Genomic DNA, 17,366 nt, shown 5'->3' with positions numbered 1-17,366 from the left:
CACTCTTTCTCTAGGAGAACATTGTATATCTTTTCCATTTGTCAAGTCTACTTTTCTGTCAACATTAATCCTAAATATCTGTGTAATATCTCCACTGCAATCGACCTCCATTACTATCACCCCAAACCAATCCATCATCATTTCTCACGTTGACTATTCAATAGTCTACTAACTTGTATATTACTATCCATTCTTTTCCTAGTCCATACTACAATCAAGAGTAATATTCACAAGGTACAAATCCAACTGTATCATCTTGTTGTTTAAAATAATTTCATTTGCTTCCCATTGTACCTAGGATAACTATCAAAATTCCTAACGTGGCGAAAAAGATGTGATCCCTATCTACTACTCCAGCCTCAATTTATATCATGCACCTACCCATGTCTTTCACTCCTAGCAACACTGGTCTTTTAGTTGCCTAGCCACTGAACCTTTATAAATGCTACTTTCACTTTTCCCTTGCACATGTCCTTCCCTCCTTTTCACACAGTAAATTCTTACTCACTTTCAGAGCTCAAGAGCAATCACCAGTCCTCAAGATCCTTTTTCCTTTTTCCTTCACCAGTTCAAATCCTCCTAATATATAACTAGTCCAAGCTAGCATGCATGTCCCCCATGATATTTATCTCAGTTCCAAGTATATATTTATTTTTGTGATTTTATTATTACCTATCTCCCTCATCATCATGAAATATCCATGAATTCAGGCAGAGAGAGTTTCTAGTTTTGCTAATTTTTTTATTTCTAGCATAATAGAGTTTCAGTCATATCATCTTTCCTAATGGTAAGAGAGAAGTTGGGAGGGGAGAGGGACAAGGCACTCTAGATGTGACAGAAGAAATAACTAGCTTTCCATCACAATTCATCTTTCCCTCCTCCAGAGCAGAATTACTGCTGAGAAGCAATCCTTGCATCCAGGTGTGGCCATCTGATTAGTTCTTGGCAAACAGAGTGTAGGTAAAAATGTTATGTGTCAATTCCAGGCCAAGGTTTTTAAGAAAGAGATATGCCTCTTCAGGTTCTCCTTTATTTTCCACCATGTGAAGAGGACAGCAAAGCTCTAGAGTAAGGCAAAGGCACAGAATGGGGTCACTGCACGGAAAAATAGTATGCAGATTAGAGGCACCCTAAATTAACTATTATGTGAATAAAAACTAAATTTCTATTATATTAACTTTCTGAAGTTTGTAGGTTTATTTCTATAGCAAATAGCATTACCCCAAACAATTCAGAAATCAGTATCTTACTGTACTGGTCTTAACATAGACCAAAATATGCATTGGCCTGTAAGTCAGGAGCAGGAAGCAAGGGAATAGATACTTGAGGATTGAAAATTTAAGATCCAATAATGCAGTAGCAAAATAAAACTGTGGCCTGCAACAGCTGGGAAGATAGACCACATAACTTTCAAGCTTATTATCTCTAGGAAAATAGCTGTAAAGGGCAAGAGATGTAGTGTGTGTTGGCTTTTACTTATACTGAGCAAGGGATTTCAAGAATGACGAGCTCAGGAGAGATTGGTTTGAGAGCAGAAATGAAATAGTATAGAAAGATTTTAGTAGTCGAGGGCCAGGAAAAGTGAGTGCCAACTGCGTGTGGACACAAAATGTAGAAGGTTAAGACAGAAAAAGGCTTTGAGCTTTGAACAAAGGGCCATTAAAACTTTGAAACAGAGAAACGAAATCCTAAGACAAAAAACATATTGAGGAGGTTACTTCCCATCTGAGCCTACTTCAAAAGGCCTCAAAAGGTAAGTGCCATTAAAAGGCATAAGAACTAAAGAAATAAATCAGACTTCAGAATTATATTTAGAGGGAAGAAAACAACTTTGTGTGTATTTACTGAAACATTAAACTGACTGCAAGCAAAGAAATGAGAAGTTGATACTTGCCTAAGTCTATATTGCCTAAGAAATCAAGAACCTGGCCTTTAAGAGCCTAAGTCTATAAAATAGCTCTCAGGCCCCAAAATTTTTAACCGTAGGAAGTGGGCTAGAAAACTATGCAGTCCCAAGAGATCAAATCCTCCAAACCCATTTCAGAGAGGATAACTCACTGCCATGTGGGATAATAAATGGACATGGAAAAGCCAGCTGCAGGGTAGAGTCAGGGCCCATGGAGAGCAAGGTCTAAGAAAGGACATTCCTCTCCTATCAGGGCAGCGGGGCACCTGCCTATTAGGTTCACAAAGCTTGCCCAGCAGCATTTATCATTGCTGTAGACTAGTAACTGCTCTTCATTCTCTATTTCTCCCTTTTGCAAATAAGAGCACCATTTTTTTCCAGTTATCCTATCCCTGCTCTAACAAAACATACCAGAAATGAGGTTCAGGTAGAGTGAGAAGGTGAGGGAGGGGAGAAGTAACTTGTCTTGGTTCACAGGTCACTGGATCACAGGGAGTCTATCTGGATCTGGCTTATCCAACACTCAAAGATCCTGAACTTCAAGCTAGATTCAAGTGGAACTTGAATGATGGAACTTCAAGTGATTTTCCTGGAAGAGGACAGAAGTATGTTCTGTGTGAGGGAAGAAAGGGATATTTGGTGGCAGATAGGCAGACTATGACAGATATGGTCAGTGGTCTACTAAAATCTATGACCCCTCTTCAGTGGAAAACAGCTGCCTAACTAGGATCTCTATTTGCTAGCCACCTTCCTCATCTTGCTTCTAGATGTTACTAGTTCTTGTCAATGGAATATAAGAAGTGACTTAATTCACTTCCAGGCTTTTATTTTTTTTAAATTAACTAATTAATTTTTGGCTGCATTGGGTCATTCGTTTGAATGTCTAGCAATGAAAGGACGAAGAAACAGGGAACAATAAAGATATAGGGAGGCAGGTTGAGAGGTGTGTTCTTTTTCTGAGAACTTTGTATTTATAGAACAGCTGATTATAATGCATCCACGGTAAAGAGAGGTGACTTTGGCCAAAAGAACAGCTAATGACCAAGTAACTAGAAATCTTAAAGAGGGAGGCGGCAGATATAATAGGTATGAAGAAGTAGGAAAAATAGAAAATAAATATGTTAAATAGCCATTATTCCTCAATATATGCCCTCCACTCAAGCCAGACCAGTAGTTTCCCCCTTGCCTCCAGGACAATGTACTTATTCTAAACTCCAAGGCTTTTTCATGTTGTTTTCCTTCTAAGACACTCTTCTCTCTCTTCCCTTGCCTCTGCAGAATATATTTCTCAACAGAACTCAGGCCAAGCCCCACTTTTCTAAAAAATTTTTGCAAAGCACTCCTAGTTTCACAACTCTTCTCCTTGTAGAAATCCTATAGTGTTCCACTACCAGTTACTACATGCCTATAAGAAAATAGCCCTTTATATTTTTCATAGAAAAGACAGCACTGTTCAATGCTGCATATGTATTTCTGTGAAAATCTACCTCTTCAATACAGAAATAATCCTGTGAGCTCACTTACCACCCACAGCTTTACAAAGGTGGTATGAATGATAACTTCTACTCTAACTCTAAAAGTGAAGAATACAGAGGTGAGGGTGGGTGGATATTAAAGAGGAATAGAAGTGAAGTTCTTTTAAAGAATTCATTTAGAAAAGAGGATTCTAAATATATCACCTACCTCTAAATGGACCAGTCAATGTAGAATTGGATTATAGTTACCTTAGGATAAAGATTAGTGTCCTATAAACTTTATACCTTTCTCCCCATTCTATACTTTTGTGTATTTGGTTTACTTGTTTTCTCTTCATAACCCACTCACGCAACGCATATTTTAGGAATCCACACCGTATATCAGACAATATGTAGCAATTGTCAATAAGCATGATCAATAAGATCCTTGCCATTCTGGAACTTACAGATTAGTAAAAAAAAAACAAAGATGCAAATAAAGAAGAAAATAAATAAAACTTGTGAAACATGACTTGAAGATAGGCTTGTCCCTTTGGTATTACAACTAAGGTAACTTCCCTGGGCCCCATGCAAGACAACAAACATTATGCTTCTTGATGCGTGTGTGTGCGTGCGCATGCATGCACATATATATTACACAGATCAGTACCCATGTATGTGTTTGAATAAATTCCACATAATAGGGTAGGTCTGCACCAGGGGAATTATGCCAGGCCCACACTCCTCTAGGGACAGCCTTAAGCAAGGGCACGACCCTATACAAATGCTATACAAGGAATGGTTCTATTCAAGTGCTATATCCACATCTATACTAGTAGTTCTCAAATACCAATCCTTGGATAGACAGCAAGAGTTGCATAAGAATCACTGGAAACTTGTTTAAAATAAAAATTTCTAGTCTACGGTCTCAACAATTTTAATTTAGTAGGCCTGGAATAAACTTTTATAAAGTTCCACCTTGATGATTCTGACTCTCTGGTAGATCTGGCCCCTTAGTCACATGGTGCCTTGGCTTGTTCCATATTTCTTTTATCACAATCAAAGCATGGCAAAGAGCTATGCTGTTCAGTGCCAGTAAGCATGGGATAAATTGTTTTCAAGTAAATAAACAACGGTATTATAAGGAAAGCTAAGTTTTTTGTTTTGTTTTGTTTTCCCAACTATGATGCCTCTTCTTATTAAGAAGCTTACACTTAGGGACAGAAAAGAAAAACTCTGGGGCAGTACTTCTCAAAATGTAGAACATGAACTACTAGTGGTGTAGCAGATAACTGAGTATGGTACCCAAAATGAATTTAGATGATACACAAGATTATTTTATATAGCACATGGACATACACTAAAAGGGTACTGAATCCCAAAAGAAAAAATATATTTTCTTTTCAATTCTCTTTCAATCAGAAATCTTCAGTTAGCTATTGGTATGTCTCCTATACCTGTCTATCATTGCTTATCTCATTTTAAGAAAAAGAGAACATGTCTCAGAGCCTTTGGAAAACAATAGTGTTCTAGCCAGAATTTAGTAACGTTGTTTTGTTTTTGCTGTATTTTTAAGGCTATCATCCATTTAAAGTATATGATACTGATTTTTCATTTACACTGGTGAAATAAATAAAAACAAGGTGAATTTTTAAAAGACAGCATAAATTACATGCAGGTATTGTAAAAATTATGAGGTTGCTCTACGAATGACTGAAATTTAGAAATACTACTGTGTGAAGTATCCCTAAAAGTAGCAACCAATTTCTCTGTCTCTGTCTCACAGACACACACACACACATATACACAAACAAGTAATGAACAATCAAAAGTCACAAAATATTTGTAGCAAGACACTCAATGAAAAGTCTATCCTACCACCTGACAACATACACAAAATAATGACATTCCATAATATGACAATTATTGTTTGTAAATTTCTTGACTAAATGAATATGATAATATCTGACCATACATATAAGACATTTACTAATGCTCTAATCTGAAAGCCAGGATAATTATTGTCCTGTAATTTATACTACATACCTTATAATCCTTGGGTCGGTAGCAGCCAAGATGAGAATGACCTAAAAAAGGATGTACAAAAGAAACTATAAATATTTCCTATCCAAAAGAAGAAATTTGTTTTCATCTTTGATTTTTCCTACAATCACTCTGTTTCTACGATTATATCTTCATACATCAGTTTTCAGAAATATCTTAAAAATCCTTCAATAATGTTACAAAGATGATAAGCAACAAGTTAAAATCTGTATCAGTTCTTCAGCAATTAAGTGATTTCAAATAGTATTTTCATTAGAGTAGGAGATATCTGATACAGGCCTGATTAATTTTTAGTTTATAAACCAATTTGTCTATATGAAATAGATAATTTTTAGTTGACAAACCAGTTTATGATGAAATATAATTTGAATATATAGATTTGATAGATACTGCCAAACTACATGTGTTCCTAATCTTGGAGTCCACACTTGAATTAAGTGAGCATAATGTAAACAGGACCAGCTTTAGAGGGTGGGAGCATACTGTCCTGTAGTGTACAGATCTTGCTGACAAATAGATGTGCATTACAGTTCAGGCTCCAGCACTTCCAATATGGCCCTGGGCACATTATCTAATCTTTCTAAGTCTCAGATTCCTCAATTTTCTAATGCAGGGGTCCCCAAGCCCCAGGCTACAGACTGATACCGGTGCTTGGCCTGTTAGGAACCAGGCCGCACAGCAGGAGGGGTGAGCAGCGGGTGAGTGAGCAAAGCTTCATCTGCCACTCCCTATTGCTCCCCGTTACCGCCTGAACCATCCCCCTTCCCCACCCCACCACCACCTCCACAGTGGAAAAACTGTCTTAAACGAAACCAGTCCCTGGTGCCAAAACGGCTGGGGACCACTGGACTAATGTACCTCTTTCGTAATATTGTTTTAAAGATTACATTAGATATTACATGTAAGGCAATACAATAAATGTTAACTATTATTACTAACAGCATTATCAACATCATTACTATTGAATTCTAAGTCAAACAAGGCCAGGTTCAACTTCCACCACTTATCATACATGTTAGTTTGGTCAAGTTATACAATTAATCTGTTTTTCATTCCTCATTTTAAGAGTATGAAGACAATGTTTACCTTACCTCAGAGAGTTATCGTGATGATTATACAATTTATAAAAGTGCCTAGCATAGCATCTACAACAGTGGACTATAAAGCTATTCCAAATCTCTCCCTAAGCCACAGACCACTACATTGTAGATGTAGATTTGGGGTTTTACTCATTACTTGAAGGAGTCAAGTTTTAAGTATTATAATCTCTGTTATATTGATAGATAAGAAAATCAGAACCATAATTTGCAATTCTACTTCTTTACTAATACATTCCAGCCAAAAACATTCTAACATTCTACATTTTACCTTCCCAAACCACCTTGTACAGAAAAAAAAATGCTATATGGATAGAGACCCAGGATAGTCTATATTTAGTCAATTAGCTTTCATTTATAGCACAAGATGTTTGTTCTCCAAGTGTTCTGAGCCATTATAGAGGGCAGCTGAAACATTAATGTCTTTCACAACATTGTGTCTTTCACACATTTAATTCAGTAAGGTCCAACTTACTTCAACTGCTTTTCAAAATTCAAAATAAAACTAACTCCCAACCTAACTCCTCTTCTGTAAAGTCTAATGTACAACATGGCCACAAGTAGCAGAAGAAATAAACGAATGATAAGGACACACTGAGTCTAATTCTCCAAACATGCTAACTTTGAAAATTAAGGTAATAATTTCTATACATAATATATATTCTTTTTGGTAGCTAATATTCAAAATATCAATATATTAAAACACAGGAATGTCTTCTGCTCTCCACAAACCATTTATAAACTTATCCTAATTCAGACAAATTTATATAATTTTCTTTCACTTTTATAAATTAAGCTATTACTTTGATCTGAGGTTTCCTAATGTTCACATTTAATCACCTTTACCAACAATTACGTACTTAACTATATTCTAAATGCAGGAGATAGAGGAGATAAAAGTCACAGCCCATGGTCGTGAAGTGCTTATAATTTACTTAAGTTATACCAAGTTGAATAACAGCAGCATAAAAGAACAGGCTAAATCAGAATGGTATAGACAATTAATGCTATTAAAAAGTCATATCAGAGATAGATCTCTCAAAGTTGAAGGGCATGAGGAAAAACTTCCTAAAGGAGGAAAAAGTTGAGCTGGGCCTTAATGAATGGGTCACACTTAAGGAAAGTATGAAGAAAAAGAGCTAATTTAGATTGTGTGTGTGTGTGTGTATGCGCGCGCGCGTGCGCGCGCACGCATGCACGACCTTGAACAACTTACTCTACTTCCTTAAATCTCAGATTTCTTCATCTGTAAAATGAGGATAAATAATAGCATCTAAAATTCTTGAGGTTACTGTGAGTAATTAATCAATGAAATATTAAGCATTTAGAATAGTGGCTAGCAGAAAACACAATACTATTAGTTATTATTTGATTCTCCAATAATCTCATGAAATCAGTGTTACAAACTGAATATTTGTGTCCTCCCAAAATTCATATGTTGAAGCCCTACCTCTCAAAGTGATGGTATTTGGAAATGAGACCCTTAGGTGGTAATTAGGGTTAGATGAGGTCATGAGGGTGGGGCTTCATAATGGAAAGAGTGCCCTTATAAGAAGAGACAGTCAGATCTTGCACTTGAGCTCTGGTGTGCTCACTCATTCACTCATGCTCTCTCTCCCCTTTTATTCTAAAAATAGATATTAGTGATTTCACAACTGTGCAAATTTATTAAAAATTATTTAATTGTAAACTTATAACAAGTGAATTTTGTGATATATAAATTATACCTCAATAAGTCTGTTAAAAATGTTTTATAAATAAGAGAATTAAAGAAACTAAAAAAGGAGTTCCTACAAATGACACCCTGTAAAACAAGGAGGCACACAAACAAATCAGATATTTTGCTGAAAAGTATATACATGATGACTACATGCATTTTATTCAGAAAAGAATAAAATATTACCATTTATTGCTATCTACTCAAGATAAGACCTATTAGGATTTGGGATGTTATTTCCAATTTATTTGACATAAAAATAATAACCATCTAACAAAGGGACTAGTGGAAGCTCATAAAAGATTACAGTCTTGTGTAGAATTGAAACTCACAACAGAATCTTCAATGAAGAGAATAAGAGACGTTTCCTCCAAGGGGGAGACAGAGTCTAATATCTTTCCTAAATCCTAAGCAAAATTGAAAAAGGCCAGGATGTTGCTCTTGATTTCCTCTTTAAAATGCACAAATGATTGGATAAAGCTTCCATATATTCTTGAGGTGTAAGAGATACTTAGTTTATTCAAAAGGACTGCACAAATTACAATTAGAATTATATATCAAGGAAATTCCAGACAGAGAAAATTTGAAAATTTTATTAAAAAAAATACACCTAAATGAAAGTAGGAAAAGTGGTAGGAGAGTGGTGGACAAAAAAGGAAGTTGGGGTTAGAAGACCTGGGTTCTACACTGTACATGGCTATTCTGTAGCTCTCCAACATATCACGTAACCTCTCTAAGCCTCTGTCACTCTTCCTGATCAAATATAGTTACATCCATCTTCACATTATTATGAGGACTAAATCAATCAATGTTGGTGAAAATGGTAACCTATAGGAACTTAAGAATTATTAGGCAAGATAATTTGGTAAGAAAATGTTCAAGAAGAATTTTCATTAAAGATAGTCATAAGTGAAAATTCACTATGTGTAAGATATTCTATCATAAGAAATTCACATATGTATTTAAATAGCTGATAAGAACCCAAAGTACAATTGCTGAACTGCCAACCAGAACAAAAAAAAAAGTAGTCCAAAGAATAGGGGAATTAAAATTAGAGAAATGAGAAGGGAAAACTTTTTATAGTAAAAGGCAAATAATAAATGTATAAAGAAAAATGGAACTTAAAAAAATATTTGGTAAACATCACTGTAATAAATTGTTTCGGGCAAGAATCATCAATGTATGCTAAAGGGGGTCGAAGTCGAAGAGAATTACATAATCTCAATCTTCCCATAATTACAAAGGGAAGGAAGAAAATAGCACCTTCATGCTCGAGAAACCGAGCAGACACCATCTTAATCAAGTGAGCAAATTAACATCACCAGTAACAAAGCAACATCACATACATCCCGACATGATGCACTGAGAGTAATACATCACTTCTGTTGTATTCTGGGGGAAAATGAATAAATCTAATCATGAGGGAAAAAAAATCAAACAAACCCAAATTGAGGGAGATCTATTAAAAAACTGGCCTTTATTCTTCAAAATTATCACATCATTAAACACAAAGAAAGACTAAGAAACTGATCCATATTAAAGAAAACTAAAGAAAGAGACATGGCAACTGAACCTTATGTATGTTGTGGAATTTCTTTTGCTATAAAGATATTACTAGAACAAGTGGCAAAATATGACTTAGGTTTATAGCTTAGTTAACATTATATCATTAATTTCCTGTTTTGATACTTGCATCACATTAAGAAAACAACTGTATCAGTTTCCTCAGGCTGTCATCTACCATAGACTAGGTGGCTTAAACCACAGACATTTATTTCTCATAGTTTTAGAGGCTGGAAGTCTGAGATGTGGGTGCCAGCACAGCCAGGTTCCAGTGAGAGCTCTCATTCTGGCTTGAGGATGGCTGCCTTGTGGCTGTGTCCTTACATGAGAGAGAGAGAAAGCAAGACCTCTGGTGTCTCTTCTTATAAGGGCACTAATCCTATCATGACGACCCCACTCCATAAACTCATCTACACCTAATTACCTCCCAAAGGTAATGACCCGTCTCCAGATACCATCACTGGGGGGTTAGAGTTTCAACATATGAACTTTAAGGGACACATATCAGCCCATGGCAATGTCCTTGTCAAGAAAAGTTTATACAGACACTCATACAGAGATGGAGGCAGGGAGGAGAAAGAGAGAGAAGAAGAGGGAAAAGCAAATATTAATATTTGTGGACTCTGAGTAAAAGGTGTAGGGGAATTCTTTGTACTATCTCAACTTTCTGTAAGTCTGAAATTATGTCAAATTAAAAAGAAAAAAAAGCACCTCATTATTGACCTCTCTGATTGTACCTCTACACAGGCAGCTGACTGTTTTGATTAGAAGTTACTAGAAACTATAACAGTTCTGCTGGCAAATACATAATAATTGTCAAGGGAAATCAGACATTTAAGTGCATTCTACAAACATCTTCCAAAGAAATGTCTATATTGAAGCTATTTTCAATTTTCTGGTTCTGAAAGCTTATTTACTCTATGTCTATAAATTTAGTCCAAGAGGGGAAACATCCCTTGGAGGGGAAAGTCCAAGAGTATAACATCTGTTCCTAATTTCATATAATCTGTTATTCTGAGTATGAAAGACTTATTGATCACCCCATTTATCTCCTAGTTAGTGCTAAAAAAGCAAAATAAATGAGCACAAACTCTTCATGTTCTCAGATAAGAATGTTTCATATCCCAATTTTTAAAAACAGATTATACACTAGCATTTAGAAACAAAAAGACAGAGCTCACTACATGTTGATTGTATTTTTTCACTCACTTTTCTATGCCTTTTTTTTTAGTGTGCAGTAAATTAACTTAAAGGCTGCTGGTGGATACTTGGTGAACTGACTAGCTAATGTCTACAGATATTAACACTTACATATCTCTAATTATAAAATACTATTTAATCTTCTTCATAAAAATCATCTTTATATTGAACTTAAGAAACAACTTATCTAACCATGAGGACCAGGCCTAAAAATGAAAAAAAAATATTATAAACTAAACCTAAAGGACATTATCTTTCCAGAAATATAAATAAGTATTATTTTGACAGCTGATATTTATTAAGTGTCCTGTGTGCTAGAGCATTTTACATGGTGATATTTATCATGTTATCTTCATTCTTCAATAAACTAACTGATTATCAGAGTAGTTAAAGTGATTTGTTCAAGAATGCCCAGTTTATAAATAAGTGGTAGAGAAAGTATTCAAATATATGTGTAAATGTATGTCCAAAACCAATAAACCTGAACTCTTTTTACAATGGTGTTTCCCAAAGCCTGTTCCATAAACTAAGTAATATATGTTAAGGAGAGGAAAAGGTTTCATGGTCAAATAAATTTAGAAATTGTTGAGCAAAACAAAAAGTTTTTTTTTTTTTTTTTTTTTTTACTAAAAGGTATCATAGCCTTTAATATGCTAATATGTGTTTTGAGTCTCAAAGATGAAGATGGTTTATAGCAGCACAGAAATTCTATTATTTTTAGAAAGTACCGACATGGGTGTCCCACAAGTTGTAAAAAGTGGCATTATACCATATTTTCCAATACAGACAAGATTCTGTTTTTATTAATTGATGCCAAGATAAAGACTTGAATGTAGCCAAGAGAACTAAAACAAATAAAGAGAGATAACTTGTAGCTAACCATTGTGCAGCCTGGACCATCCATCTCTTTCACAGTCTCTGCCAGAAGATCCAAATAAAGCATCAGCCCTGGGACTTGGGGGATCAACCTAGAATAAGGAAGATTTCAATGTAAAAAGGAGCTTAAATATTTTTTTCAGTCTCATGGCATCAGAAAATCGATTGAAGTACATAGATCACATATCATCAAGTTAACATGATACTGCCTATACAGTTCAAGGATGTTCCAAGATCAGAGCTTAGCCAAGTATTTTGCTGTTTGTTTTTAAATAAAATTTAAGTTAAGCTCCAGAAAATTTTAATTATATTTTGAATCCACTCTAAAACGAACAGATTTATAGTTGAAATGTCCATTACTTTATTGCCTAGTTTGCTTCCTATTACAAAGTTAAAAACAGGGAAATCTTACTTTGCCACATTTAAGAAACAAGTTTAGCCATTTACTACTTATCTCCTTAGCATATAGATTTTGAATTTAGTGTCTTTACTTGGCTGTGTTCAGGAGTCAGCATTCTGAGTATAGTAATAAAAGATATTAACAGTTATCCACATTTTCTAACAAAAAAAAAGTCAGAATGATATAAATCTGTGCAAAAAAGACAGCTCTACTTACCAAAATTAAAAACTTTGTACATAAAAGGACAATATCAAGAAAGTGAAAAGACAACCCATGTAGTAGGAGAAAATATTTGCAAATCATTATCTGAAAAGGCATTAATATCCAGAATATATAAAGAAACATCTAAAACTCAATCTAAAAAAACTCAATTAAAAGTTGGGCAAAGAACTTAAGAAGACATTTCTCCAAAACATATACAAATGACCAATAAGCACATGGAAAATCATTCAACATCACTAATCATAAAGGAAGTACAAATCAAACTTCTAGTTTACCACCGTCATGATGGCCATTATCAAAAACCAGAAAATAACAAGTGTTGACAAGGATATGGAGAAACTGAACCACTTGTGCACTCTTGGTAGGAATGTAAATTGGTGTAGCCACTATGGAAAACAGCATAGTGGCACCTCAAAACACTCAAAATAGGATTGTCATACGATCCAGCAATTCCACTCCTGGGTATATACCCAAAAGAACTGAAACCAGGGCCTGAATAGATATTTCTATACTATTTTCACAGCAGTATTATTCACAACAGCCAAAAGGTAGAAGCAACCTGTGTCCATCAACAGACGAATGAATAAACAAAATATGGTATATACATGTAAAAGATTATGCAGCCGTAATAAGGAAGAAAATTCTGACACATGCTGTAACATGAGTTAAGCTTGATGACTTTATGCTAAGTGAAACAAGCAATTCACAAATTGACAAATATTGTATATATTATGTAGCACTTATATGAGGTACCCAAAATAGTCAAATTCATAGAGACAAAAAGGGGAAAGAGGAATGGGGAGTTATTGTTTAATGGGTACAGTTTCAGTTTAGCAAGATGAAAAATGTTCTGGAGATAGATGGTGGTGATGATTATACAACGTGAATGTACTTAATGTGTACACTTTAAAATGTACACTTAAAAATGGTTAAAATAGTAAGTTTTATATTGTGCATATTTTACCACAATTTTTTAAAATTTAACTTTAAAAAAAGGAGTGTGAAAAGACAAGCCACAGAATGAGAAAAAATATTTGCATATCATATAACTGATAAGGATCTAGAATCCTAAATATATAACAGAAAATTTACAACTGAATTCAACAAAAAGGCAAACAACTCAATTAAAAATGGGCAAAGGACTTGAATAGACATTTCTCCAAAGAAGATATGCAAATGGCAACAAGCATGTGAAAAGATGCTCAGCATCATTAGTCATTAGGGAAATGCAAATCAAAACCATAATGAGATACCACTCCACACTCCTCAGGATGGCTACAATAAAAATAAAACAACAAAATGAGAATGTGGTGAGAATGTTAGTGAGAATGTGGATAAATTGGAACCACCACACATTGCTGGTGGAAGCAAAATGGAGGAACCACTGTGGGAAAGTTTGGCAATTCCTGAAGAAGTTAAACATAGAATTGCCATATGGCCCAGCAATTCCACTCCTAGGTCTTAAAGCAGTTGGGAATTAAAACAGGTATTCAAACAAAAACTTGTGTATGAATGTTCATAGAAGTACTATTCACATAACTAAAAGTTGAAAACCCAAATGTCCATCAACAGATTAACGGATAAACAAAATGTACAATGGATTATTCAGTCATAAAAAGAATCAAGTACTGATACATGCTACAACATGAATGAAACTAGAAAACACTGTGCTAAATGAAAAAAGACACAAAAAGTCAAACACTGTACGTCCATAGAGATAGTGAGCAGATCAGTGGTTGCCAGGGGCTGGGGAAAGAAATGGGGAGTGAATGCTTAATGAGCATGGGGTTTCCACTTAGGGTGATGAAAAAGTTCTGGAACTAGATAGTGGTGACAGCTGCACCACAATATGAATATACTTGATGTCACTGAATTATACACTTTAAAATGGTTGAAATGGTAAATTTTATGTTATGAGTATTTTACCACAATAGAAAAAAATCCTATTCTGCATAAATAAAAAAGCAAAGAATGCAGTTTAACTCTTATAGGATGGTTGTGCCAGTTTGGGAGAGTACTAGTTAGATTCCTGAAATGGCTTCTTATTCTTTAAGATTACTTTTTATACAGTGTTTGTAAAACTAGAATGCCTTTCCTAAACGTATTACATTTTGCATATTCATGTATCAAATTAAAATTTTGTTTGGTTACCAATTTTGTTAAGTGCTTTTAAAATCATGAATGCCTATGGGGCTGAGAGAGGCATACATTTATACAGTTGGAAAAAATCTAGTCCTATACAATAATGTAAGCAATTTTATAAGCTTAGAAGTATATATTTCTTTCTGTTCAATGGAAAGCTGAAAGGGAAATCATTTAAATAAAAATGTGAAGATTTATACCAAGCATTATTAAAATTATTCTATTTTGAACAGTGACATGAAAATAATAATAAACATTTTAAGAGCAGTTATTTCCCTAAGCAACTTTTATGTGGCTAACGCTCAAAATATTCCTGGTTATCTTCGTACATAGGCATTTTAATTAAAATGCTAATATTTCTTCAGATTAGAATTTAGCATGTCCTTTCTTTTCAATTTAATTTGCAATTATGAGCAAACAGAATTAAAGGCATTCTGAAATTGCCATCAAACAAGCAAGTAAATATATCTGGATATTGTTCAAACAACAAAAAAAAATGTGACCAGAACCTATAAACAAGTTCTATAGGAATAAGACAAGTATAATCACAATAATCTCAATAAAATATTATCTTTTAAAAGTGTCCATTATATTATAAATTTTCTTTTTTACAATAAAAAATCTATTACTTAGGCTAAAATAATAAAGGATTCATAGTCAAAATATGAAAATGGAATGAAATATTGCTTAAGGCACAGCTAAATTTTTTTAAAAAGGTATCACAAAGAAAATCTGAACTTCTAGGTGGCGTATGTTAAAAAAGCTATTAGACCATCACAGGAGCATGTTTACATGTTTGTACTGATATTTACGTTTTAAAATTTGGAAAAAAATGCATTAGAAACAAAGTCAGAAAGTGTTTCATAGACATCCCCAAAGTTGTTTTGCTTCTATAGGCACTTAAATCTTCAAGTTTATTATTATATAAAACAATTTTTATTAATTTGCAAGCTTTTCTTAAAGAAATACTTTTAAGGTAATATATTTTGATAAAAATTAAAGAAATTATGAAGATTCTGAGAAAGTCTTTTTTAAAATATTCTGATTATAGACCCTTAAAATTATCCAGAGTCTATTTGACTATATGGACACAAGCTCTAAACTCAAACCATACCAAAACAGGCTTCCATATAGAAAGATTAGAAACTATGTTACCCTTGAAGTTAACTCTTTCTTTCAAAGGCCTTCCTCTTCCCATCAAATAAAGACTTACTTCAAAGATCCATTATATAAGGTTTATCCAAGGGACATAATTTCAAGAGAAACTTACTTTTCCATTATAATTTTTTAAAAGGCTGGGGGAGGAGGGTGTCTTCCTTTCCACAAAGAAAACTTGGTCCTCTTTTAATGCCCTACTCTGCCATTTTAGAACTAATGTCAATTACATCTCAGTTCAATTTGTAAAGTTATTACACGGTCCACTGTATGAGAGGAAAGGAAATGGCTACTGAGAGGATTTAACATGGCATTCATAATGGAGCTTGATCTCTGTCTGGTTTAAAGGCTGCAAAAGAATGTTCTTTTATCAAGTTAATTTTCCATTTTAGATTGCTAGGTTAACAGTTCAGGAAAGAAAATTATTAATATAAGCTAGAAGTTGAAAGAAATTTGAGAATAATATTTTAGTGGAAGAACAGATTAGATCAGTTTCAAATGGAAATGTTTCAGAGAACACATACATGTCTAATCACAAATGGAGGTTTATCTGTTTCTTTTTTGAATTCATAGGGCCCCAGATTTAAATGGGCCAGCCGCTGCCTAGTGTCTTCAGATAGCTCACACATGCGTCTTTTTGTGTAAGGAGATGGAGAGTGTGATTTTGAAGAAATTGTAGGCTGTTCGTAGTTTTTTGCATTTATGCAATATTTATTTCTCTCAGGTGATTTGGATGTTTTCTTTTGTGACCTTGATGTTCTGGTTTGCAGTCTGCCATGTGATTTTTCAACTGGAGCCGTATGGTGAATAAATTTATCCTAAACATAAAAAATAAAATTCATTTGGTCAGGAGAGATATATTTTATACATATTATGACCCTTGGGTAAACCATATACATATATATATAACTACAGGTAGAAAAAACCTCAAAAAGTAATTTAAGGCACATATAATCTATCAAAGCCAACTAGATCAGTCTCTCTTATCCATGTAGATCCTGAGGGAAGTCAAATCCATATCCTCCAAAATAAGTCTGTCTAGTAGTTAATAAAATATACTGTACCACACTTCTTAAGTATAAAAGTACTTTAAGAAAGTTAAAGCCCACTATTTAAAAAATCTAAGAAAAAAAAAAAGTAAAAAAAATTATTTTTCAGTATACTAAAAAACTAATGCAAACATTGGTTTATCATTTATAATTATGTATTCAAATAATTGGCTATATAATTTAAGAGGGTTTGTTTAGTAATCTTAGCAACACACATGTCTAATTAGTTGATTATAAAATCTTTATGGAGAAAACTATATGTTTCACTCATACTATCATGATTACATACATTTGCACAATGTGAAAATCTGAAGAAAAGCTTTATACATATTTTCATAAAATGTATAATTTGGATTATACAAGGTGATTAGGATTTTTAAGATCTCTTCCAAACTAAAACTTTACAATTCAATGACAGATAACCATAACATCTTAATTCTGTATTTTTATAAAAGTAAAAATGGGGGCTTCCCTGGTGGCGCAGTGGTTGAGCGTCCGCCTGCCGATGCAGGGGACGCGGG

General features: G+C 34.1%; 1 protein-coding gene across 3 annotated transcripts in view; it reads right to left on the bottom strand.

Annotated features, from left to right (window-relative positions):
• SPATA6 (spermatogenesis associated 6) overlaps positions 1-17,366 on the bottom strand; it is a 150,530-nt gene that overhangs the window by 67,354 nt on the left and 65,810 nt on the right. For all 3 annotated transcript variants that reach the window (XM_007448017.1, XM_007448018.1, XM_007448019.1), the window contains 3 exons: positions 16,321-16,614; positions 11,882-11,969; positions 5,407-5,447 (listed from right to left, as the gene is read on the bottom strand). In XM_007448017.1, the coding sequence (XP_007448079.1) occupies positions 5,407-5,447; positions 11,882-11,969; positions 16,321-16,614 (423 nt within the window). The remainder of the gene's footprint in view (positions 1-5,406; positions 5,448-11,881; positions 11,970-16,320; positions 16,615-17,366) is intronic.

Source organism: Lipotes vexillifer, unplaced genomic scaffold, assembly GCF_000442215.2.
Source record: "Lipotes vexillifer unplaced genomic scaffold, Lipotes_vexillifer_v1.1 scaffold1375, whole genome shotgun sequence".
Classification (NCBI taxonomy): domain Eukaryota; kingdom Metazoa; phylum Chordata; class Mammalia; order Artiodactyla; family Lipotidae; genus Lipotes; species Lipotes vexillifer.
The sequence above is the reverse complement of the archived record's forward strand: the minus strand, read 5'-3'. Positions and strand labels throughout refer to the sequence as shown.